Here is a 26,346-nt window from a genome sequence, read left to right as displayed (position 1 = left end):
TATTAAAGTACAATGATAAAAACAAATACCAATTTATTTAACACATCCACGAATATGACATAGCTTAAAAATAATAACCTTTATGGTGCCATCAAACCGGTTAATCGCACGATATACAGCATCATGAAACATTACATCTGTACCGCGACGGGGTATCATGAAGACAGCAGGGTTACGAGTGATATTGGTGGGAACATGGAAATTAATATTTGCCAGTATAGTATACGACAGTGGTTTCCAAACTTTATGTTACTACGCCTCCCTTTTAAAAAAATCTAATCTTGGCGCCTCCCCCCACCCCTTTCATTAAATAATACAGACACCTTTGTAAATATCATCATATATCAAAAATTATCATTTATGTATATCAATCATCATATAGGTATCACATCAAATTGCAACGCATAACCACATATTTAAAATATTCAATAGCCTCGAAACAAAGCAGCGCTGCAGGCGACTTTTTTATACTCTTAATAAAATAACGTGAAAAGTGCATTAGCAAACTAACCAAAAACTCAGTAAATCCAATATTGAATGACTTCACTTCGTCTTTTTAAGGCCATGCATTAGTTGAGGCACGGTCTAAAAAGATCGTCGCTAGGCGATGCGCGGATTGCGGGTGGCGGGTGAAAATGACGCCTGTCAAACGAAATATTAATTGTCATATAAATCCAACATACGTCCATTTTATGTTCTGTTTATTGTTCTATTAGTAACAATAATAATATATTCATTGACATGTTTTCTTTTTAAAGTAAATGTGTAACGTTTTTAGTCATCTTTACACGATTTTAGAATTAATTGACCCGTCGCCATCACGCAGCAAAGTGACGTGTTCCCGGGTCAATATTCTCTCAGTGAATGGCAGCGAGTCCAAAATTTCGTCGCCCGTACAGTTGAAAATTATTTGGCGTTTCACTGATGCGTCACCTTAAATCAGTGAATGCATTAGTGGTCCTTGCATTGATTTATTCAAACATTTTTTTTTAAATTCAACCAAATAGACAAGTTTAACAACAAAATTATCGTTCCTAAAGAAATTTGCCTCAAATTTCAACATTATGATTTGACCCTTTTATTTAATTTTTTCACTAGATAGACAGCGCGCTTCACAATATACTATAGAAGTGAGGTATTATAAATTTAGTCTCCATATTTTCAGATAGGTTTGCAAACAACCTTTTATAGGACTGTTTTATGTAGTTTATATCTAGCGGCCATTTTATAAAATAACCATTTGCAAACTGCAAACATGTGGCTACGTTAATTAATTGTGTGAAACTTTTCGCGCCTACCTTCGCAACACTCCGCGCCTCCCAGCTTGGAAATCGCTGGTATACGGATTGTAAATGAACACACGGAGAAGTAAAAATAAATCCTTTAAAAGAGCATTGCATTGATAGCATACCCAAAAGAAAACGAGTCAGAACATTCTTTTTATTATTATTATCATAGGGAAAAATAATACGCCCTTACGGAGTCCCTTATGGAGTCAGGGGCGGCTGTTAAAAAATATCACGCCTAAAAATTAACTTCCGAGACAATTAACTGCCTGAATATGACCTTTTTATTATTGATTTTGAAGTGATATATTAGAATAGTCCAGCTGGAATATTTATTAAGTTTTGGTTCTTTCCTGTATTTTTTTAGAATTTGAGTGGGGGGTAACTACCTATTTGGGATTTCGCACATGGGCAGCTGAGTCATTTGTGTCTGTATCTGAGTTTGCACTAAATTTGTCAGAGATTTCAGCTTATTAATAAGTTTACAGGAAATTACTATCGATAAAACTGATAACAGTGTACAATCATATCCAATTTATTTAATTTACTAACAAAACATTATCAATGAATGAAAAATAAATATAATTTAATCTGAGAAACCTTTCATCAAAAAATTTTTGATAATTAATATTGTTTTTTCTTTCCTTAAAATCTTGACCGCATTTATAAAATTTTTGTGAAACACGTAATATTTTGATAATATGTATTAAAATGATGTTGATTATATCACAGGTGCTCGCAAGGTTAGTAGGTATGTAAACAAAGCCATTTGCAATAATATTCTTTCATCTTATTATACAACTGTTGGATTATTTGATGAGATGTTAATTGTATGTAAATATTTGAGAATTTTAATATCATATGTAAATTTGATAACGGCAAGTTATAGCCAACCATAGAACGTTTTTGTTACTTTTTTCCCGCCTTTTCGCGTTATACAACACAAGCATAGACGACCAAACCAACCGCCCCGCACCACACTCGGTCTTAATCGAGCGTTCACGAGGCCCTACGTTTGGATGTGAACTATCAGCAGTTTTTTACACCCGGGAATGTCTCAGGAATAGTTATCAAAGATTAAGGTCACCACATATTCAAATGTGCTGTGACTGAGAACTAACTAAAATAAAAAAATATAATATGAAAAAGTAATTCAAAACTCATTGGGCCTCATAACATATTATGTACTGTTAAAAAAGAATACAATATGTATATACATATTCTATTAACCTTATATATATATATCAGTGGCTTGGTAGAGGTTAATGATGATTATGATAAATTTGGATTTATATCTTTTAAATATTTTCGGGTAATAATCATTAAAATATTTATTTTTCAGTTCGACACTATTAATTTTTTGCTTGTTTCTCACGTATGCGAGGATGATAGGTAGGTACATACCTTTCATTGTGAAAGGGGTCGTATACTTTTTGAAGCAAAAACAAAATATTTTATTTAAAATAATCATGAATCTGACAGATTTATCAGTGCCGGGTAAATCAGATAGTATTTTCGTACTGATTAATGGGAAAGTATCCCTTTTTTGGGGTTAAAACTAATTGTACTCCAGTGCCCCCATTTCAGATGTAAACAGTTTTATAGAATAATAGTTGTGATTTGTGTTAGGTATATCAACTATATAGAAAGTATTGAACAACGTTACAACCAATTTGTAAAAGGTATAGAAAAGTATTGTGACGTATAAAAACACGATTTTGAAATAGATATTATATCTTTGATTATGTCAATCTCGTTGGGTGTCATTTAAATAAGAAATCATTGAGATATCCAAGAGGTTTTAGAGTTTGGAGTAACGCACTAGGCGCTACTAGCTCTTTAAGGCGGCAGGATGGACGGCGTTAAGAAAGTTTACCAGGCGCCACTGACATCCACATTTACCCATTACCTCTCTTCAACCGCGTAATAAATCACTTGTCTTTGTACATTCCTCATAACCAAACACTCCGCACTTTAAGTGTAGCGATACACATCTGGTACGCATGCATAACCGATGGTGTTCACCTACGAGTTATTACGAGCTGTCGCATCCACACGTGGCTATCGAATGCACGGGACTAAACGGTCATTACTTTCATAATACGAATAATATATTCGACTAACAGAAATGTATGTAACCACAGTCGTTTTCTGCTAATTATAAAAATATCCATTTGATTGATAACACATGGTCCAATTCATAATCAGGAATAAGCATATAATAATCTTTACTGTGTTGTTTTTTTTCAGTTTGAAGTGAACAGACAATACATTAGCATTATTATGCACATTTTATGTTGTTTTATATCAAGATAAGGAAATGAAAGGCGGAAAAATGCAAATTTTATCTTGGTAGACTAATAATAATGTTAATCTTCATGGTTTTACTGCGACTTTTCTGCAATTAATATTGCAATGCAAAACAATCTGTTTATACCTACCGGCTTGATATTCAACTCATCAGATTAAGGCGATTTAGGGATGACTTGAATGGGTTTTTAATATTTACCTCGTATTTAGTTAAATAAATAACAATGTTACAGCCGATTCTAAAATCAAAACTCAAAAACGCCCCCCTCCAATTATACCGTCGAGGCCTTGGCAAATATGAAAACAGTTTAGATATTATCTACAAGATTTCAAGTCAGCCGGTAAACAGCGTGAATCGCTCGACGCTCACGTGGATAATATCCACAGAACACATAATAAATAGAATACCGATAGGTTATATTCAATACGCCGCATGTTGATGCCGGGTTTTGAATGTGTGAGTGTCCTACGAAAATGAAGCACGCATTATGCAGTGCAATAGTGTGTGTAATACACCAACATTAAATGAGTGTGAATGCATAAACCGAAAGCAGTTTTCAGTATTTGACGTAAAACGTTTTCTTGACACGTGTGTAAGCTTAACCCGGATTCTTCCTTACTCGAGTCGGTTACCTGCTATCGCCTTACCCGTTATGTATTTCAGTTTCCATTATTTCTGAGTTCCCTGATAATATCTAACTCAATACCTATAAATCGCCGGTTAGCACTTTGTTCTATGAAACGTTGCTTATTCAATTATGCCTAAATCAGCGGCACAACAATCGAAAGAGTATTGCTACAGAAAACGTCCGAATGCACTTCCTAAGAAAACTTCTAAAAGTGGACGACAGGGTTTCCAAGAATAGAGAACAAAATAAAAGTAGATATTTATGTTACATGTGCTCGCCATACAAGTATAATTTTAGTTATTTATTTAACCAGTACCTTACCTAGATACTATGCAATTCTACCTTTAACAGTAAGGTAAATAAATAAATTATTATTTACCTCTGTGTCATTATCTCATATTGATATAATATCACAGTCTGAGCAGACCTGCTCAATATACCTAGATCAGTATTTAATTTTTCAAATGGTCGTATCCGTAATAGGTACAACTTAAATTGACTAGCTGATGCACAATAAAATCATATCACATATTATAATATAATATATATATATAGTTATGTATATGGGAAACTTATATTTAACTATGTGAATAGACATGTTATAACTAGTGACTTAATAACATGCATAAGAATCGTATTATTACTTAGTGCATTTATTCATTAATTATTATTAATGGATCTATCTCCTTTTCTTAAGGTTACCGGAAAATAACACTTATACGTATATGATACGAAGGAATCATGCGGTGTTTTTACGAGATTTAACACCTTGATATAGGTGAAAGATACTCGCAGAGTTTGAATGAGCAATTTTCAATTTGGACCTGTCATTTCATACAAATTTTACTGCCATGGCGCATTAGCCAATGATAATTTTTTGACACGCGAACCTAAAACCAAATTTGTCGCTAACCTGATCATAGCGGTGATTCCAATACCTAAAAGTGTATCTTTCTATTATTTAGAAAATACCGATTATAGCAAGGCCTTATACACGTGTTTTCAATAAAATAAATTTCAATTTTTTGGCCATATTTCAGTTGGACAATATAATATTATGTAGGTCATAAAAAGTCTACAAATAATATTCTATTACTGTTAAACCATAAAAATATGGTTAAAGTCATCGAACTATAATTTTTTTCTTCGGTCGGTAGCGTTATGATGTTAAATAATAAGTTCATTTCCGCACTACAAACGTGTGAGCTATTTAATTTTTGTAGGCCATAAAAGCTCAACATTGTTCTCAAACTTTTTGAATCATAATAATTCAAAATAATGCTAGTTATTTATGTAGAGATAGTTTATGCAAATAAATCTCTTAACTGATTAGGTACATTTGTTTAAGTTTAAATACCGACAGTAGATAGTATATATATATATTTTTACCATGATATAGGTAGAATATTTCCGCTTTATTCGAGTGGGGGGGGGGATGAGAAGAAAATTAAACATGACTAACACAATAGATACATTAGAAATTTCCGTCTGAAATAAATTATGTAACTTCAAAACCCATATTCAGGAGAAATTGTCTGATACTAAATCATCATGCAAATGTGAACACGGAAGAAGAAAAGGATGAATTAAGTTGAATTAATCTATCTAATCTGTGACCAGTGAAACAAATGAGATGGTCGCATTGTCAGAGATTACCGAAATCTTAAAATAATTAATCGCAATTCTTGTAACCTAAATATATAATGTTAATGGAAGAATAAAAAAAATCCTGCCAATATAACTATTACTGTATTTTTAACACCTAATGGCGGATTATCACACATAGACCATTCTCGTATGGCCTAAAAACTCAATATACCTACCTATGTTATCTCTCTTCTGCGTGTTGTGTAGATAAATTCAACTACTGTGATGATTACTTTCCTGTTTTGTGCTGCTTAGAACATGTCCTACGGTCACCGGATACCAGTGCAGTGACGAATAAGGTTCACTTTCTACCGACACAATATACACCCTTTGATTATATTATTACAACAGAATATGTGAAAGATGTCAACCTCTGTGTTGACTTTTTTTCAGTTTTGTAATATTCCACTTTAGCGGTTTTCGCCATCCATGTTCACCTATTATAATAATATATTATGTTGCACAGATGATAGTTAATTTGATACTGTTTATGCACTAATAGAATGGAATAGTACAAAGCTTAGAGTACCCTCAGTCGATAGTATATTAATTAAGTAGATACCTCATATTGCGATAACTAGATGACGTTGAGATTAGGGATTGCAATACCGAATGAATATATCAATACTGGTATTTCGGTATTTCTTATTGAATACCGGTATTAATACCGGTATTCGTCAAAACTTATTATAGAAAAAAGAAGTACCTATCAATAATAATATAACTAATGAAATCAATTTGAAATACTATTTTTTTGCAATTTATCTACATTTATTATGTTGACCTTTATAAATGGTATGTAGGTATAGATGATAATATTTTAGAACTGTTAATTTTTACAAATTATAGGAAATAGGGGTCCGGGTATAGGAAAATCTCTCTGAAATATAACGTTTGTTGTATGTACTATCAACGTTGGATCAATAGTTATAGAATAATAGAAGACATTTAACACGAACGTCTTCTTTTTCGAAATATGTTAATTCATCGCGACAATTCTATAAGTAGGTATATTTGAGGGATTTTGTTTTAATATTATGTAACTTTTGTTGGTTTCAGTCAATATATTTGCGTTTTGGCAGCATAAAATTTATGCACTTTATATTTATACTATATAGTAGTAAATAATGAAAAAATAACATTAATTCATTTTCGAAAACATAAACGTATATGCTTTTTAAATACCGAAAATACTGGTATTTCGGATTTTTGAAACCGGTATATCGGTATCGATAAATAATTGAATACCGGTTTTGAAATACCGGTATTGCAATCCTTAGTTGAGATACGTCTAAGATAATTTGAAAAAGGCTGCATTATTTATATATTCAGTAAAGTGTATGTCTGTTAATTCCTCCAATATATTATGTTACTATATAAAGCCAATTTTTATTGAACTTGCCTTTAACCACGGTCAGTAGATTGGTATCAGTGTAGGTGACTGAAATAATAACTACGGTTTACCGACCTAGCAACAGTGGTGGACGTATGAATTATCTTTAATCTTTTTGTATGTTTGAGAGCCATCCGGTCGGCGTAGACTCCAATTGATTTACGTATATTATATTAAATTTATGACTATCGAATAGTAAGAGTGACCTTGTAAAGTTTGTAAGTCGACACATTTATATTGAGAGGCGTTTTGTATGGGAAATTAAGTTCAATGTATTTGACATTGATCTTCAACGATTCGAAGTTTCATCAGACAGTCTGATGAAACATTGCCACTAAAAGAAATCATTGTCCGTTCAAATTTAAATCTGCCCAAGTTTCGCACGATCAATCAATGGAAAGTGTGCACAGTGCATTGGCGTGCTCGAGTTTTCATCAAGTTTTATAAACTGATTCACCGAATGCACATTTGTCGGTACTTTTCAAAATCAGCCAAGTCCACCTTTAGGTATTTTTCACTTTTTTGTGAATTGCTAAAGAACTACTGCTTTCTAACAGTTCTGCATTATCAAAATGTGTAATTTATTAATTTTAAATATTCTATACTCGAAATAATATAAACTTTCACCCTTGTGACTGTATATTTAAAAAAAAACAAAAAGCTGTTTTTCTCCTATTCATCTATTATGGACTTGGCTGATTTTGAAATCTAGCGACACACATCATTCTGGCGCATACACACCAGTAAGCTGCGACAGTAACCCCCGTTTCACACGCAGCGAATAATAACGCATTTGCGGATTCTTCCGCGCTCCTGCTCGGCTCGGCTGACGCTCGTGGGTGTTAACGGGGCATTATAATGGTATAGGTAAATCGTTTTACAGTGGCACCATAGGTACGGCAAATGCGGCTTGCAGTTGTAGTGGTATTGTTTGCTAGCATTGAAACAGGCATTGTCGCAAGCAATTCAATACACTCGCGAATCGTCTATGGTGCCACTGTAGAAAGATTTACCTATAACTAAGGTAATAACAGTATATGTATCCTCTGCGAGTGTAGTAAACAAGTAGAGTAACTACGTAATGACACCCCTTGGTTCGAAGTTATTTTTGAATGGACTGAAGAAAGCTAGGTAACTGCTGGGATTTCATTCCAAAGTTGTTAGGTATATTATATTAATTCACACATGACTATGTCCCTTAAATATAAACAATTTATTTATTTTAAGACTTTAATATTAACCGACCATGTGTATGTTACATTATTATGACTATACTCGTAGCACTTCGCACTAACTACATTATTTAACAAAGTGATTTTTCGAAAACTGAGGAACGTTCGGCAATTTTAAGCTGTGTTGGGTACAAAGAAACGTGACAATGGGTTAGGGTCAAAAACTTCCAAAATCGTGTAATATAATTTATGACCAACCCCGAATTATTTTTAGTACAAATGTTTTATTATAGTTCTCGTATGGGGACTGCACTGTAATCAAGCGGTGTTTATTTATAGAAAATGGCAGACGGGGATTGAATTGGGTCCAAATTCAAACGTTTAACTCAATTACCATCAAACGTTTGCCATTATAATAAATTGTAAATTGTAACACCTTTCAGTCATCGCGATGTCGCTTAACCCATTACGTATTTCGTCTTCCAGGCAATAGTGGCTCTGACCTTCAGCGTGTATGTCCTGAAACCGTTCTTCCCGGAGTGTTCTCCGCCTGACGAATCCGTCCGGATGCTGGCCGTCTGCTGTATATGTGAGTCAACAGATAAAATATTTGTTTCATAATACAGTATGCCAATTGATTCTCACACAGAACTCACCGTGAGAAGGATAATTATTATTATAAACCATTCCCTCAATGGAACTAAAATTCATAAAGAATTTCATGACGCTTATTTTACCTTCTAATAAACTGAAGAGAGCCTCTTGGGTAATGCGGTGTCTTCGTTTACTGTATAATAGGTACATAAAAATCGTGTTTGTAACTTCCTCTCATTCGGTTCTAAAACCATTTATTTTCTTCCTTTCAAAAATTTCCAGATTCCCTTATTCTTTCTTTGGTGAATCCCAGTACTGTAATTAGTAAATTGGCATGTTCGTCTGATGATCGATTTAAATACATCAATAAATTTATAATAACTGTAAATATAATATTAAAAATATAAAAATACAAATATTTGTTGACATTCTGCAGTGGTCCTCACATTCATAAATTGCTGGGATGTGAAATGGGCGACGCGCGTCCAGGACTCTTTCACCTACGCCAAACTCCTCGCGCTCTTCATCATCATAGCTGCTGGGATGTACCAACTCTGCACTGGTAAGTCTACTCAGATATATAAACAAAACAATTAGTGGCAGGTTGTCAATGACAAAATAAACAGTACACGACGTAACACAGCCTGTACAGAGAAAGTGTTTTCTGTCTCTTTTCTGTGATATTGTCACCTTTGTAATTTTATTAATGTCTCTGTCCTCTGTGTATTTGCAAATTGTACGTAAAGTATCATTTAAAATTTCGACAGTATTGTATTATTCAGTCATGAATAAAAAATCTAATTAAAAATACAATACCTATCATTTTCTTTACTAAAAATTAAGCAGCTTTCTTTATGAATGCATTTTAATTTCAGCTTAAAAGCACAGTACTGCGTCATCTTAATGAATACATAGAATAATCATAACTGACACTTTTAATCCTACGGATATACTTAAAAGAAAGACTAATTAAATTTATTTTATGATAAAAGTAGGTTATGTGAACTCGCGATGGGTATTCTTTCCTGTATATTATATGCATCATTCCATTATACAATACATATTACATACTTTATTATAGTTAGTTACGTTTACAATATAGTGTTAAGGCTAAGGAGAGGACTAGTCCAATAATCAAACTTGGGAATAGTCCAGAATGTTTAACATTTTACATATCAAGACAGACGGTTTACAATATTTTTTTTATGAACGTTAATTTTTGAGGTATCTAGTGAGTCTCCCTCCCTAGTAAGAAACAAGGTCCGATTGCCATTATTTTCTGTTATCTGCGCTCAGCCTACAGGAGTCTTGTTTTCTCGGAATATGGGACTATTTAAGATGTTTGTTACACGCCTTATATCTAGTTTTGGACTACTTAAATGAAACATAATATATATTAATATTGGTCTAAGTAGCATCCACCCTTGTTATAAGACCACCAGAAGTTGGCTTCGGTCTACCCGAAGAGGGGTCAATTAAATGGATTTTAATATGTATTATTATTTAAATTGTGATCAGAATGCAAGACAGTTGCCAAAGAATCTGAAAACCCGAATAACATGGCGACTAATGCATTACCGGAATTCCTACATATGTTGTAATAAAGGACCCAAGTTAAATTTACTTGAAAAAGCTTGAAATTGATAAAGAATTACCAAAATTTAATAATTACAAAATCAATGAGAAACTTACTATTAACGCCTCGCCGTTATTGAATTATGTATGAAATTTATAATAAAAAATTACCGTCAATCGGATCTAATTTTGTAGTTTGCTTGTATCTAATGTTGTTTTAATTGAATAAGTTACTTATGTTTATATCTGATGGCTCATTTAATCAAGCAAACTATACTAACTTGTTTTAAAGTACCTATAGTTAATTAAGTTAATACGGTTTTCAAAATACAATGTATTAGATTAGGTTATTATCCAAAGAGGATTAAAACGTATTATTGGAGAGGAAACAGAGGGAATATCCAATGTTATTCTGTGAGTCTAATTCGTACACAGAGACAAATCGTTTATTTATTTATCCTTGATAATGGTGTGATAACCGAAATAGCTTTCGACTTATAACACCAACCTGTAGAATTTAATATAATGTAGGTATATCATTCTGTAAAATAGAATTCTCTCAAATAAGTGCACACTCCTTTAATAATTTAATTATTAACAGGAGAGTTACGTTATAACTTCTTATTGCTAATAGTCATGTAATTATTTTTTAAATGTTGCGTAATTCACTGAAGAAAATTAAAAACACTTTTACTGAATGTATTTGTGGATTCTTTCATGACACTTCTCTTTCGACTAACGACGCAGACTGTCTTTTGTTTTTCCCAGTAGTTATGACGCAAACGAAATCCGTAGCACTTTGCGAGTGAATGTCGTAGCGCTGCTCGTCACAGAATTGCGCGTTCGACGTTACGAGAGAAATGAATGACTTGTTGATTATCTGGACAGTGCTATACATTTCGGCTATGTTTCTGCATAACCTGTTAACTGCAAAGTGTTGAATTTACAGGAGAGCAATTTTAAGGTTTCGTATAAAATAATCTCGGTTTATTTTTTGTCTAACATTGAGAAAACATTTTAAAATAAATAACTGAAGAAGAATATAACAAAAATTATATTGTCAATTATTCCACTAATTAATAAAATAATCTCCGTCATCAGTAATCAAACTATGACAAGGTCCTTGGTCATGTTTTCACCAAATTAACCGCTGTGTTTGTTTACATATCATAATAATATTACCATAGCGTTTTGAGCATTTCAAATAAAATATAGATATCGGGTTATTACTAAATGGAAGATAATACTGTAGTAACCATAGAGGTATTAAATAAAAAGAGGGGCAAGGAATCGGATTTCTCATACCACTGAATGAAGCAAGCCAACAATACGTCGCTATAGGATTTGTTTCCCGAATAGACTAAATGTCAATTTTACAGGAGACGAAAAACAAATTTCATTGTCGTATATTTTAATATCAGTAGATGTATCAATCATTCTTTCTATACTGTATGATTGCAACATTATCTAAGAATAGACTCCAAGAATAATATACTGGTATAAATCATTAAATGCACAGAAAATTCGTTTTATTTACAAGTACTCACTGTGGATATTCGGGAAATATTTAGCGCTCTCTCAGAATAATGGATATTCGGGACAAAACATGGACGTTCGGGATTTAAGACCGTAGCGTATTGCTGCACGGCCCACAGATTACTGAGTGGTCAAAAAGTACGCGCCTCAAATGTTATATTTATTTACACGATAATTGTTAATAATTACCTCTACTATTTAAATACTTAATGATCGTAATTACCCAAGTTCGTATGTAATAATAACATGCGGCAATCGCTTTTTCGGTTTTTTTCGGATTAAGTAATAAAATAGTTTTTAAGTAATTAACTATTTTTTTATTGAACGAATAATTCACAAGATTTAAGAATGTACCATTCTAATAATTGAACATACTTTCATAATTTTTTAAATCACTTCTGAAAAAATATTATAAGGTATCTACTACTTCAATTACTAACCGACGTCACGGTCATTTCTCCAATTTTTTATGATGGTACTTACTCGTACTTGCTAACAATTTTATATTAATACTTTTTCCAAAAAAAAAAAAAATCCATTTATATATATCTGTATATTATTATATCTATATTTTTCTATAATTGACAATTAAACTTATTACAAACCACCAAATAAATATTATATATTTACTATTGTAAGGAATAACAACACAAAATAATAGCATGTATAAATTAATTACCATTGGCTGCTAATATTAGGTAGGTACGAATATCCTAAGTATATAATATCCACCAAATAAATAGTTACTAACATACATATTAGATTAAATTAACTATCAGCGCATTCAAGAATAAATAAAAGCATCGCCTTTATTTTCATAGAAATACCTAGATTAAAAGTAAAATAAAGACAAACAATGTTTGATTAATAATAATTTGAAATAATAATTATTTTTTACGTCATAGTAGTTGCCAGGTCATACTGTAGAATTCATATAACCGTTGGGATTTTGTGTCATTTATCAAAACAAAATGCAGTTATTTAGGTTAAAATACTCACTTCCACAACTCTACTGTAAGTTCAGGGCAAACTGGTGATGTATCAGCTATGAATGATCTCTTCAAATTTGATGAATTCACTATTAAAACAATAGAAACGTTAAAAACAATATCAATAAGACGAACTTTGAAAGAAGTCTCCGGACGGCCGAAAAATATGAAAGTGGGCGTGATTATTTTAGAGCTAGACAGCGTGAATGTGGGAGCGAGATGCACGGCGTGAGCGCGGTTTGATTGGCTTCATATTCATATATGCGAGTCATATTCGGGAAATAAACACTCAGCCAGAGATATATTTCGACCTAAATTAACTTGGATATTCAGGTACGAATAGTTGGACATTCGGGAGAACACCACGGAGTAATTGTAACTTAACATGGCGTATTCGGGTTTTTTAAAAAAATATCTCTGTTCCTAGATAAAAATATATTGTTTTTATAAATGATTTCGGTAGAGTTCGATAAAAGAAATTGAACTGCATTAAAATGTCGATTTCGACAAAAATGGATATTCGGGAAACAAATCCTATAGCGACGAATAGCCGACAAAAAAATGCAGGGCATCATGGAGGATTTACTTTGGTCATTATATCGTACCCATATAATATTACTTTAACGTGGAAATTTTGCCGCAAATTGATTACCAGCCTGTCTCGCCGTACTTTTTCACCATACTTGCCTGCTTCACCATACTTTCATATAACCTGCCGCCCCTAGGTAGTGACCCAATTTTTACTCTTAACTTAAAATTCCCAAAAAAATAGTTAAGTATATTTATAATATTATGCCCAAACACCACCGATTTGTACATCAAATTATATAGTTATTAATAACAACTCTCAAATTAAATTATATTGTCAAAAGGTAAATAATAGCACCCAGGTATAATAATATATAGATCGATCGTCTTTTCAGAAAGATTTCAATGAATACATAATGTTCAAGTATTTTTTAAATCAATGATCTCAGCATACTCACATGCATACAGCATGGTCAAACGCTACGCAAATATTTAAAAAAAAAAAAACAAATTTTCAACATTACGAACCCCTTTTGATATAGGTACGTAGGTACTATATAAAATGATGGACATTCATTCCATTTAAAAGTTTATAGGTATCTACGTACTATCATAATAAACGAGTATAAAACTAAATGAAAAAAATATAAAGACGGCAGCTATCTGTTAGCGGATTCTGAAACATTTTCTCTCAGGAACAGCGTATTCGTTAGGAAATATCTTGAAAAATTGTACCAACAAATGTAAGGGGTATGTATGTATTAATTTAATATGATTGTTATCACTGCCGCTTACTTAGTCGAGATCATATTATTATTATAATCCACCGCTAGGGAGTAGCTTAATAATATAATATACAAATAGCAGTCTCATTATATTTTTTTGAATGTCTACAATCACCGACTAGACTTCAAAATAACAGCAAACGTAATAAAAAGGCGGCAACACTTTACTATCTATATAACAGCCAATTTAAATAATTGTATGAACTCTCAGAAAGTCTTTGAATAACTTGTAGTGATTCTATTCAATGTTTGTTGTTTACAAATTAGGATAAACATTTTTTTGCCATGCTGGTTACCCGATCGATGTTTCCAGGATTCGAATCCATCTAGGTATATAATTATTATATTTTTTGTTAAATCTATTTTATTAATTTGTCAAATTTAATATTATTTTTTTTATTTGAATTAAGTATATATAAGAATGTAGCTTTCTTCGTTGAACATATAAGGACCTACCTAATTTGAATCAACTTCAAAAGCGTACATTTAAAAAATATCATAGAAAAAAATAACAACTAGCTTAATTATTGATAAAACTCGTTCGGCTAAAAAATCTATGATTTTTCAAATTCCGGAATTGAAAAAACTGAAATCTCAAATTACGGATTTTTTTGTTGCTGTCAAAAGTAGCGTTTTTTATTAGAATAGTTTTAATATATAAAAAAAGAATAGGTACCTACTTAACATAAATTTAGTACGTTTCCAAAATGTTAATCCAAATTCCAAACGTTTAATCAACATAATATAACACATAATTGAATTTAATGTTGTAATTGAACGATACCTAGTTAATATTAAAATATTGTAAATATGCAATCTAAAATTATTGGGACAGCTTCATGTTAATTTAATGTTTTTAACCTTCAAATTTGGAGTTCACAAAATTTTAGACTAACCTTTGAAATTTCATACGTGCGTAACTGTGTACATGTAGAAACACGTCATTAAAAATCATTCCTTGTGATATAAATATTTATTAGAGTTATAGTGGAGTTGTATTTAAAGAATTTGTTCGGAGGCAGAGTAAACAATTGTTGATAATGTTTAAAATCGTTTTCAAAGCAGTAACTAAATTCATTTACATTTTTTTAAAACTGTCTTATCATGAAACTAGTAGAGTAATATTGGTATCGCCGTGTGGACAGTACAGGATTAAACTGAGTTTATTACATAGTAAAGAAAGGTTTAAAAAAAAAACTCCACCGTTTGCTATCGTTGCTGGAATAAAATTTGCGAGACTGCGTTCTGTTGAGGCGGATAGAATTGCAGAGAGAGATCTAATTCAACGAACGCATCCGAACAATCCAATTCTGCGTCGCATTTTCCCACATACATAACATATTATGCCATTCTGTTCCCCTTATTGATTTACGTACAATGTCGGCTCTGGCCGATGCGTTAATTCGCATTTCCAATGAGGACAGACACGGCGCTTATTCGGTGAACGTGGACAGATAACAAAGATCTTCGTGAGTTTATATACAATCCTTCTTATATTATAATTATCATCTTCAGCCTGGATCTATATATCGCTGGATGAATACTTCTCTAAGCTGATTCCATTTTTCTCGGCTCTGCAGTTCAGTGAAGTCCCGTTGGGGTAGGCAGATTGAGCGTCGCTTGGGGCGGCAGATACCCAAAGGGCGGAAATTGAGGAGAATCACTAGTATTGTTGTTTTTATTTAATAAAACGCAATTTTTTTTATATAGTACTTATTCCACTTTTAACTACTCTATTAAAACTCTACACTATTAAAAGTGGAATAAGTACTATATAAAAAAAAATTGCGTTTTATTAAATAAAAACAACAATACAATGCAGTTCCACCATGAATTGACAGTTAACAAAATAAAGGAAATTAGAGAATCACTAGGTATATAATATAGAAATAGCTGCTTAAGCTTAGTAATAACGGAAATATCTTTCCATTAAAAAAAATCAGCTCACTGGTTGGAAACAAAATGTATTAATTAGGACCATAAAAGTTTAACAGGATTTTTTTGTCGGGTTCGCGATCTCTAGTTTACTTCCTTTGTCCTTGGACGTCACGTTCTTGGTGAACAGCAATGACACGTGCATACCTAATTTTAAATTTATCCAAATATGTTTGCCAGTCACTCGCGAGTTTTGGAAGTTGTCTAGTGTATTTTTAAATGTATCTACCTATCTGAAACCGTAGACTCGCAATATTGTCTATTGAAGCAGAAATGGCATTTAAATTAGATTTAGTGGTATATATATTGTTAGTAGTGTATCCATACAACACATTTCTTATATATAGGAGTCAAAAAAATGTGGCGGCATTTTGGCACTGTCTAGAGGCGGCATTTTGTCTAGGGACGTCACTGCTGCAGTTCCAGATACAACGAAGTCTTATCATTTTTTTACGATCTATCGCTACCACGTAGGGGCCACTGGATGGCTAGATTTGTTTAGAGATTATCTCTTTTTTAGAAGTATGTGTCCAGCCTTTTTCTATTTGGGGTTTTTTACAAACTCTATTATATCACATAGATGCATACCCTTGTTTTTTTGGCTCATTCACTCCTTTCGTTGTCTATCATTATGCATGTAATTCAGGATGTAGGTTACATGCGAGTGGTCGAATAAAAGACTGCCAAAGGATCGATTACTTTTGTATTTGTTAATTAAATCACCGCCTGTTACAAAGATATCCTACAATTCGACTGCTTTTTACATAAAATGTACAAAACTGCTGTAAAACTATGTGCCAAACGTTACACATCTGTATTATCCAAATTCCAAATTGTAGTAAGTATATATTTTCTTTAATTGGCTCTACAATTTGACGTAGATCATAGTCACATAAACTTCTCGTAACATTATTGTACGAGAAATGTATATTAGCCACATGCTTAACCTAGATCTATGCACAAAACAATATGTGAATTTTGCCAAACCCGTGAATTTTACCAAACCCGTGATTTTAACCCGAGTCCCTCGACCTACCAAGCGGATACGTTACCACCCGGTCCGCTATATTCATTAGATATTTTAATAGTAATACTATCGAGCGAAGGTACTTGATGGAATTTGAATTTAAATTCAAATGTATTTAAGTTTTGTACTATTCAATTTGAGTCCCTGAAATGGAATAGTAAACAACTTAAATCCATTAGAATTTAGACATTTTAATATCTAAAATAATTACAAGATAAAAAGAACTTTTTATATACAACGTTTTTAAATTTTCTGTTTAATTATTATGCTGAATATGCTCAAACTTGTACTTGATATGAAGTAAATAAAAAACAACCAAACAAACAAATGTAGTAAGTATACTGAAAAGTCATTTTGACATTTCATTTATGCACGTATATATTAATAATTTAGTTGCTAGGACCACCCTCTTAGCAACCAATAATAGTCTTTTACTTTTTATGAATTTTTCTGAAATAACTTTCCATACAAAACAGAATCGATTACAAGATTTGTACTGGACAAACAACCACCGGACAAACAAGAATACGAGCCATACAATCGTTGTAAAATACAGTTATATCGACTAACGTAATTTTCATACTAAGCAATGTTGTTTTCTGCTTAAATTTCTTTACGAAAAAGTATTTAATCGCATTTTTTTATAAATATTATGGATTTTTATCGATAAGACTGGGGTGGTTGGGATTTCGCACGAGGGCAGCCGTGTATCTTGGAGCGGGTCTGCCAGGCAGACGTTTCTGTTATACTCTAACGTCTAACAAATCGTCATCTACAATGTCATATTATGTCAATTGCAGACGAATCAAGGAACGTCGAATGGCTTCCAGCCTACTTAATGAAAGTATAATGGGACGAATAAAAGCATTTGTGATTACATTATTAAATAAAATCACTTTGTCATCCAAGGGACATACTCCGTCTCAGGAGCATGAATGAAAGATAATAATATACTTTGAGAAAGATCAAGTCGGTAGGTAGGTACATAGTACATACCTACTGAATATATCGTCAATGGAGGATAATAATAAAATATGAATTAAATTTTATTCAAATAATATAATAAATAGGTACATATTATTAAGCAATCCATTTTTGTTAATGGCACCAAAGCCGGGGGTGGCATCAAATCGTTATCCACAATTTCTTCCCCAGTTGAAGACGACGAGAATCTGAAGGTACTCTTTCAATCCATCCAACCACAGGAGTCATAGTCTCGCGGCGCATCCCTTCAGCTGAGTCAACCTTAGCCAACTCGACGATGATGCATGCATCAGCAGATGCCACTAACTTCCACATTTACCCCGCTTCAACCACAGACCATCGCAATTTCCCGGCTACATTCGTCATACCCAGACACTCCGCACTTTGAGTCTGCTGGTCTGCAGGTTTAACTAAAGTTTTAGCAAGTGGTTATGCGCGTGGCCGTGTCAACCGCGGAATACCGCACTTTTCCTGATACATGCTTCATATCCAGATACGCACTTTATATCTAGCGATAAACACTTGGTACGAAGGTATAATTAGTGGTTTTCACCTACGAGTTATTGCGACCTGTCGCGTGCAGATGGGGTTAACAAATGAACGTTAGTGTCTGTTTGTGTCGTCAGTGCTGTGTTGTTGTTTAGATATACCGCATCAGAATACAAAAGCAAACATTGGATGCTCCAGATGGTTGCATCACTTCATGAGTGTCGCGGGTCTTCCAGTGGCCACTGTCCTATTGTGTCGTAATCGCCAAATCATCGAGTCACGATCCTCAGTCATGAAGAACTAATATCCATTTAACCTAAATAATTAGAATGTTTTCCGTTCCAAGGGAGGGGGGGGGTTCCAGTGTTAGTAGGATAACAAAATGTACCACGTAGTCTTTGAATGTATTTGTATATAAAAAAATTCTAGTAGGTACATATTACTTCTACAAATTTCACAAAAAATATAAGCATCTAATCTAATCATATAATAATATTATGTACATACTCAATCTTCCATTAAATTGATTAAATCATTATCATTGACGACCCCTACAATGGGCAACTTTACAGGAGATCAATTTGAATAGATACTTAATTATATTAATTTCGCTATAAGTTCGTATTAACTGCCTTTAATTACACTGCCAAAAACAGGTAAAACTCTTGCCGATGCGCTTTGGGTTCATTGCAGATGACATTCTAAACAATGTATCCCAATCATTGCCGACTCAAGTAGAAAGCCGATACATTCACAACGACTGGTCCTACTTTTTCCGCCCCTCCCATTGTTGTCTAAGGATGACTTGTCATTGCCTGTCATTTTTCTATAAAGTGCTCATACTGACGCGTCTGTCTTGTTTACACAGGGAATGGTTTGATTTGAATAGATCAGTTACATCAGTGGCTTCCAAACTTTATGTTACTACGCCTTCTTTTTAAAAAAATATAATCTTGGCGCCTCCCCCCCTTTATTTCATTAAATAGTACAGACACCTTTTTAAATACTCAACAATGTATCTACTAATAATACAAAAATGAAAAAAAATACTTATATAAAAATAAGTTTTACTACTTATACCTATTATATTCATTTTTAAATTAATTTGTTGTTCATGCAACGAATGTGCTTGTTTCTTAGCACAATCAATTTCAATAGTAGTCAATCCAAATTCATCATCGTTCATTGACAAATGGATTCTATCATGGGCCCCACACCCTGAACCGGGCCCCCAGGCTAGGATCTTTGGTAGGCCCACCTACCTATCGCTGAGGTTAAGGGTAATGTGGTGCTCTAATGTAGTATTTCCTAAATTATACACGCGAGTTATCATTTAAGTATATCACTCATCATATATGTATCACATCAAATTGCAACGCACAACCACATATTTAAAATATTTAATAGTCTTGAAACAAAGCTGCGCCGCAAGCAACTTTTTATACTATAAATAAAATAATGTGAAAAGTGCATTAGCAAACTTACCAAGAACTCAGTAAATAGATTTTTGTTTGCTTCAATATATCTGGCGCAGAAATCATTTAAAATTGGAAACACGTGGCGAACTTATTTTTTTGTAATTTTGATTTCCAAAGCTACAATTTTTTATGAATGCCTTGACTTTGTCTTTTTAAATCAGTGAGTTTGTTAGTGGTCCTTGCATCGATTTATCCACTTATTTTTTTTTAAATTTCAACCAAATAGTTAGTAACAACAATAAATTAATAAAAAAATAAAATAAAAATAAATTACAACAAAATTATCGTTCCTAAAGAAATTTGCCTAAAATTTAAACATTATGGTTTGACCCTTTTATTTAATTTTTTCACGAGATAGCCAGCGCGCTTCACAATAGTATAGATGTGAGGTATGTATTATAAAATTAGTCTCCATATTTTCAGACAGGTTGGCAAACAGCCTTTTATGGGACTGTTTTTTATGTAATTATAACTGACGGCCGTTTTATGAACTATGTATTTGCAAACTGCAAACCTGTGGCTACATTAATTGTGTTAAACAGTTCGCGCCTCCCTTTGCAACAGTCCGCGCCTCCTAGTTTGGAAATCGCTGAGTTACATGATGAATAATAACACTAGCATTAACACACCTTCTACAAATGTAATGCAGATCAATGGTACATTTTTTTTTTTTGGAAATCGATATTACCACCGGTTGTGTGAAGCACTAGTCTGACTTTGACAGCTGATGAATAACAAGAATGTATATTATTTATAATTTGTTAATATATTTGATTTGAGATTTTTTTATACTTAATTCAATTTGAAACGTGAAAGGGCAAATCAATAATATGTCAAGCAATCTGGGATCTGATTTTGACAGCTGAACAGTGGACCACTCGTTGCTTGTGCAAAAAGATATGCTCAGGCTTTATTAATCTAAAGATGGCGCTGATCCCAATGCATAATTCATTTTTGCTATAGCACTCATGTTGGCTTGGCACTTTATCCCTAGTACAGCTTTTCGTTCTGCAACCCCCTTTTGTAGTAATTTATTAACCTGTGACCTTACCGCTGCTACGTGAGAAAACATTAATATAATCACAAAATAAAAATTTGTACCCGGTTTAAACGTGCACGGATATATTGCTGACAGTTGTATGTATTATCACGGCCATAACAGGAAAATGCACGTGTATACAAGTATTATCGTGCAAGTTGCTAGATTGCATGCATGGCTCAAAAAAGTTCAGAAGCTTCTGCATTTTCATGCAAAAATTTGGTTCATAAATAGTAGTAGAACGATAGTGGCGAACCTGCCGGAAGCAATAGGAACTATACCGCACAAAAAATTTTGACGTTTACCGATTATCTACGAACCTATCCGAATTTGTCTGAACCAGTCAAATAGCACCATACAACAACAACATCGCGTCTCGCTTACATTTGAAGAATGATATTGGAGAGACGGTCAGCACTTTTACGTGTAAACTGTTATTTTTTTCATTTTATAAGGAAAACAAACAATTACATATTGAGTACAGAAATTTAAAATATAATAATAAAAAGTTAATTGCAACCAGCAAAGTTTCCATATATACATTATAATATAGTTAAGCCTAACAAGATAGAGAGTACAAATAACATAAATATAAAGAAATTACATAAGAAGATTACATGAGAAAAATGAGGAAGAATAATGAATAATTAAATGATATACAAAAGATAAAAAAGAAAAATAAAAAAGTAACATAAAAAATACATTATATATCTATTTTTACAAAATTTTGGAGATAGCATGTTTAAATGAAACAGGTGAATTATTAAAAGGATCAACGGTGGAGAAATACATATTATAATTTAAACAAGAGCGCCGAATAAAGGAGTTTTGTGCATAATTAGAACCGCTACGACTGATATGGTACAAAGTTTGGTTTCGCGTAAATCTTGATGGACAATGGAAACCCACCCTTTCGAGTAGGTTTGGCGAGTCAACAAAACCATTGATAATTTTAAAATAAAAATATTGATCAGATATAGAACGTCGACTTTCCAAAGATGGTACCTAGCATAAAAGTTGCAGCGGTCGAAATAGAATTAGATAAATCATAATAGTAGGCTTTACAATTAACGTGCTTGCGAAATCGCTTTTGCACCGCTTCGAGCCGATTTATATAAGTAACGTACTGTGGATTCCACATGACAGAGGCATACTCAACTAAGGATCTAACATAAGAGAAGTAAAGAACCTTCAGAACATCAGGTGATCTGAATGGTTTAGAGATCCGAAGGATAAAACCTAGTAATTTTAATGCTTTATTGATAGTTTCATTGATATGAGCGTTAAAATTCATCTTATTATCCATTATAACACCCAGGTCACGTATTTTTGAGCTGCGTTTCAAGGGTTCGACTCCTAGTTTGTATTCTGTGTTGATGGGGTTCATACTTCTGGAGAATGTTATTGACGAGCATTTGTTGACGTTTAGATAAAAGTGATTCAGTTGACAGTATCTATACAGTCTATCTAAGTCAGATTTTAACTCAATACAATCATCGACTGAAGAGATATTTTTATATATTTTTGTGTCATCTGCATAGATGGAAAATTGTGAGTTAAGAAAACAGGTGCTCATGTCATTAATATATAAGATGAATAATAAGGGACCAAGGTGGGACCCCCGCGGTACTCCAGATGGAATGTGTATAAAACTGGAGACGAATCCTTTAATTGCAACAGCTTGCGACCGTTTTGAGATGTATGAAGAAATCCAACGGAATAAATCCCCGTGAATTATTGCGATAGTTTAAAATACACACTAAACTTAAATCCATGCACATGTACAGGCGCTATTACGCGTTGATTATCATTTAATTGTCAATAATTATCAAAAATCTTCTCACACCCACACGTTTGCGCGTGAATTATAAACCATCACATTTTATTTCATATTATAATAATGTTTGTAGGAATGGATCAAAAGATATACAAACTACCTATTATAATGTATGCAGACATAATAATATGTACTCGTATATTTCCGAAGAAAAAGGATTGAAAATCACTGTAACCACTGTAAAGCAATAATAATATTGGAGTAAATAGGTAGGTTCTTATAATTGAATTTAACTTGAATTAATGAAAATTGTTTTACTTTTCGCAGGACACTACGAGCATTTTACGTTTGAAAACACAAAGTATGAAGTGACATCTCTATCGCTTTCTTTTTACTCTGGATTGTTCGCCTACAATGGATGGTGAGTATTTTTTGAAAAATAATTATAGGAATATTGAAATAGACTCTCATGTTAGAATTTTTTATTATTATTGTTGAAATACTATTATAATATAGCCAAACTTATTATTCACTGACCAGCCATACATTTATTTATTGTTTATGGTCAATTAAATAAAGTGTAATCCTACTCTTGTGACTAGGGAATCCAATCCCGAGCCAAAATTCTGATCCCGGGATTTCGGGATTACAATTTGACAATCCCGGGATCCCGGGACTGGTCTCGGGATTGGCATTTTTTCCATTGTTAATATAAAATTGTTATATTTACAAATAACATTGATAAAATCGGTCAAAAAAATTTAGTATTAGTATCTATATATAGTATCTGAATTTATTGTTAATATTGTATACTTTAATCTTGGAAATACATAAGTTTAATGGAGTAAATAATATTGTTATATAAATAATAATGTGAATTTAATATGAGATTGTTGTTTCTGATAGTAAAGACTTAATGAATGGGTTAGCGAGATTTAAAATAGTTAAGAAAATCACGGTGTACTTATGGCCTTTTCGCTTCATAAATTTAATCAGTCAGCCAAATATAAAACTGCCGTAAAACGTATGAGATCATGGTGGAATTACTTTGTTAAAAGTGCGAAGCATTGTTTTTTTCCAATCTTTCTCATTTTTATTAATTTATGTAAAAAAATAAAATAAATCGGCAACTTACACATGGATATAAATCAAACTTCATTCAAACTCAGTTTATTTCTAATGTAGTTATTTGTTATTAAAAGTATTTTTTCTGTTATATTTTATTTTCCATAAAAATTGATAAAAAAATCAATCCCGAAAGTTTCGGGATTATGTTTATCAATTCCGGGATTCATCGGTATCGAAATTAGCTCGGGATCCCGGGATTGGAATCCCTACTTGTGACAAACAAAGCTAACCCCTAAAAACTGTTTTAATTATCCTGATCATCCGACGTGATCCTAACAATTATGCCTGCTTATTTTATACTCCAAAATAATTCATTAATACTTATTTAATAGATCCATTCCTGGTGACAACAATGTTTTTTTTTTACTATTATCGGTACTGTAAAGTGTAAAGTATCGAGGATTATATTATAGTAGTCGTTTGTAAGGATGAAAAAACGAATGGAATAAATCACTTCACGGGTTTTTCACAAACCGGTTCCAAATATAATTAATGTAAACAGATAATCCCCCTTTTAACCAATCATCACGACTCTACAACCATGTGTACATATACAGTGGCTGTGAATTTAACCAACTTTGCCATCGACTATCGATTTAGAATCGTGTTTTTTTTAATATAAAGGAAGTGAGGTCAATATAATAATGGTATTAGGTATTCACAGTTTCGGAACTCTACGAATAAGAGAATAAGATGATTTTTAGATGGCTTTATCTATAGCACGTGTATAAGAATCAATGAGAAATTAAATAATCAATTACTACGCTACAGCTGCGGTATAAATTACTATGACCAATTAAATGGTCACAGCAAATATCGTATGGTACAATATTCGATACAGCGATTTCGTAAGCTTGTTATACCTAGTTGATAATATTATAATTGCATACATTCATACATAACTTGTTCAAGCAATGCAATTCACAATGCGTTCCATATTATTTAAATAAACTTGAACTTGGAATCATTTCGTTTCCATTTTGTACTGCCTACCTGATCGAGAGATCAACTCATATTTACTCATAGGTGCCTCTAAATAAATCGGTTTAATTGTGGAGTTACTTACCTTTGGTATTAAAACACTTCATAATTTATTTACTGAAAAATTTGGGTAAAAAGCCTCAATTACATTGAGCTTCTTTACGAGCTGTTTATTGGCGAATTTACAATCTGCCTGTAAAGTCGCCTAGTGTAATCATCGAATAAGCTAGTAAGCAGGTTGTAAACACTCTACCGAGAAAAGTTGAAAGCCGGTCAACTTTACACGTTACACGCCGGCGTGTGGGCCTACTGCGTCTGCGCAGTAGAGCGCAGTACCAACCTCCCGGTAAAAAAACGAACTACGTTCCGTCAAAATAGTCGCTGGCTTGTGGCTTCTCAGCGAATGGAAAGTTTTGTGTGTAATCATCAAATCGCAGTAGCTGAATCGCCCGCTTTTAAATTCGCCAATAAACAGCTCGTAAAGAAGCTCAATTTAATTGAGGCTTAACGAACATGACATGTTGTGACAATACATCATGTACCGATTTCTTTTGTTTGATTTTTTTTCATTAAATCTTATCATCAAGCCTCATCAACGCGAAGAACTATTGTTGATGATGATTTTTACAAAATACTGAATTATTCACAATTTCAAGAGTATTTACGGGTACACCATACCTAGAGTTAGCAAAGTGTGCTGCGCGAGTGGCTTGCAGGAGCGCCGTGAAATATTCATAATATTTTTTTAATTACCTATTATTGCTCATTCGCTGCTGACTAGAGAATGATTTTTAATTACCACCTTTAAAATGCACGTTAATTACATCGATCGGCTGCCTGGTCATTACGCGCCAGGTGCGTCTTCAGCGTCCAAAGTATTAAGCTATTGGTTTGATACAAGTTAGTAAACGCAATCAATCTAAGAACATTATGAAAACAATTAAGGCAATTAATTTTCTTACCTACTGAAAGAATTACAAGGATGTGAAACTTGAAGATTATAACGTGAAGTAATTTACGGAAACATGTCTACTTATCTAACAAACTAAAATCCAATAGTATTC

At 32.8% G+C, this 26,346-nt stretch overlaps 1 protein-coding gene across 2 annotated transcripts in view; it reads left to right on the top strand.

Annotated features, from left to right (window-relative positions):
- LOC147067269 (large neutral amino acids transporter small subunit 1) overlaps positions 1-26,346 on the top strand; it is a 100,670-nt gene that overhangs the window by 54,340 nt on the left and 19,984 nt on the right. For both annotated transcript variants that reach the window (XM_085954841.1, XM_085954842.1), the window contains exons 5-7: positions 8,924-9,026; positions 9,468-9,593; positions 23,501-23,594. In XM_085954841.1, coding sequence (XP_085810967.1) covers positions 8,924-9,026; positions 9,468-9,593; positions 23,501-23,594 — 323 coding nt within the window. The remainder of the gene's footprint in view (positions 1-8,923; positions 9,027-9,467; positions 9,594-23,500; positions 23,595-26,346) is intronic.

Source organism: Rhyacophila brunnea, unplaced genomic scaffold, assembly GCF_057557595.1.
Source record: "Rhyacophila brunnea isolate RB1 unplaced genomic scaffold, BYU_Rbru_1.0 scaffold_4, whole genome shotgun sequence".
NCBI classification, from domain to species: Eukaryota; Metazoa; Arthropoda; class Insecta; order Trichoptera; family Rhyacophilidae; genus Rhyacophila; species Rhyacophila brunnea.
This window is presented reverse-complemented; position numbering and strand designations above follow the sequence as displayed.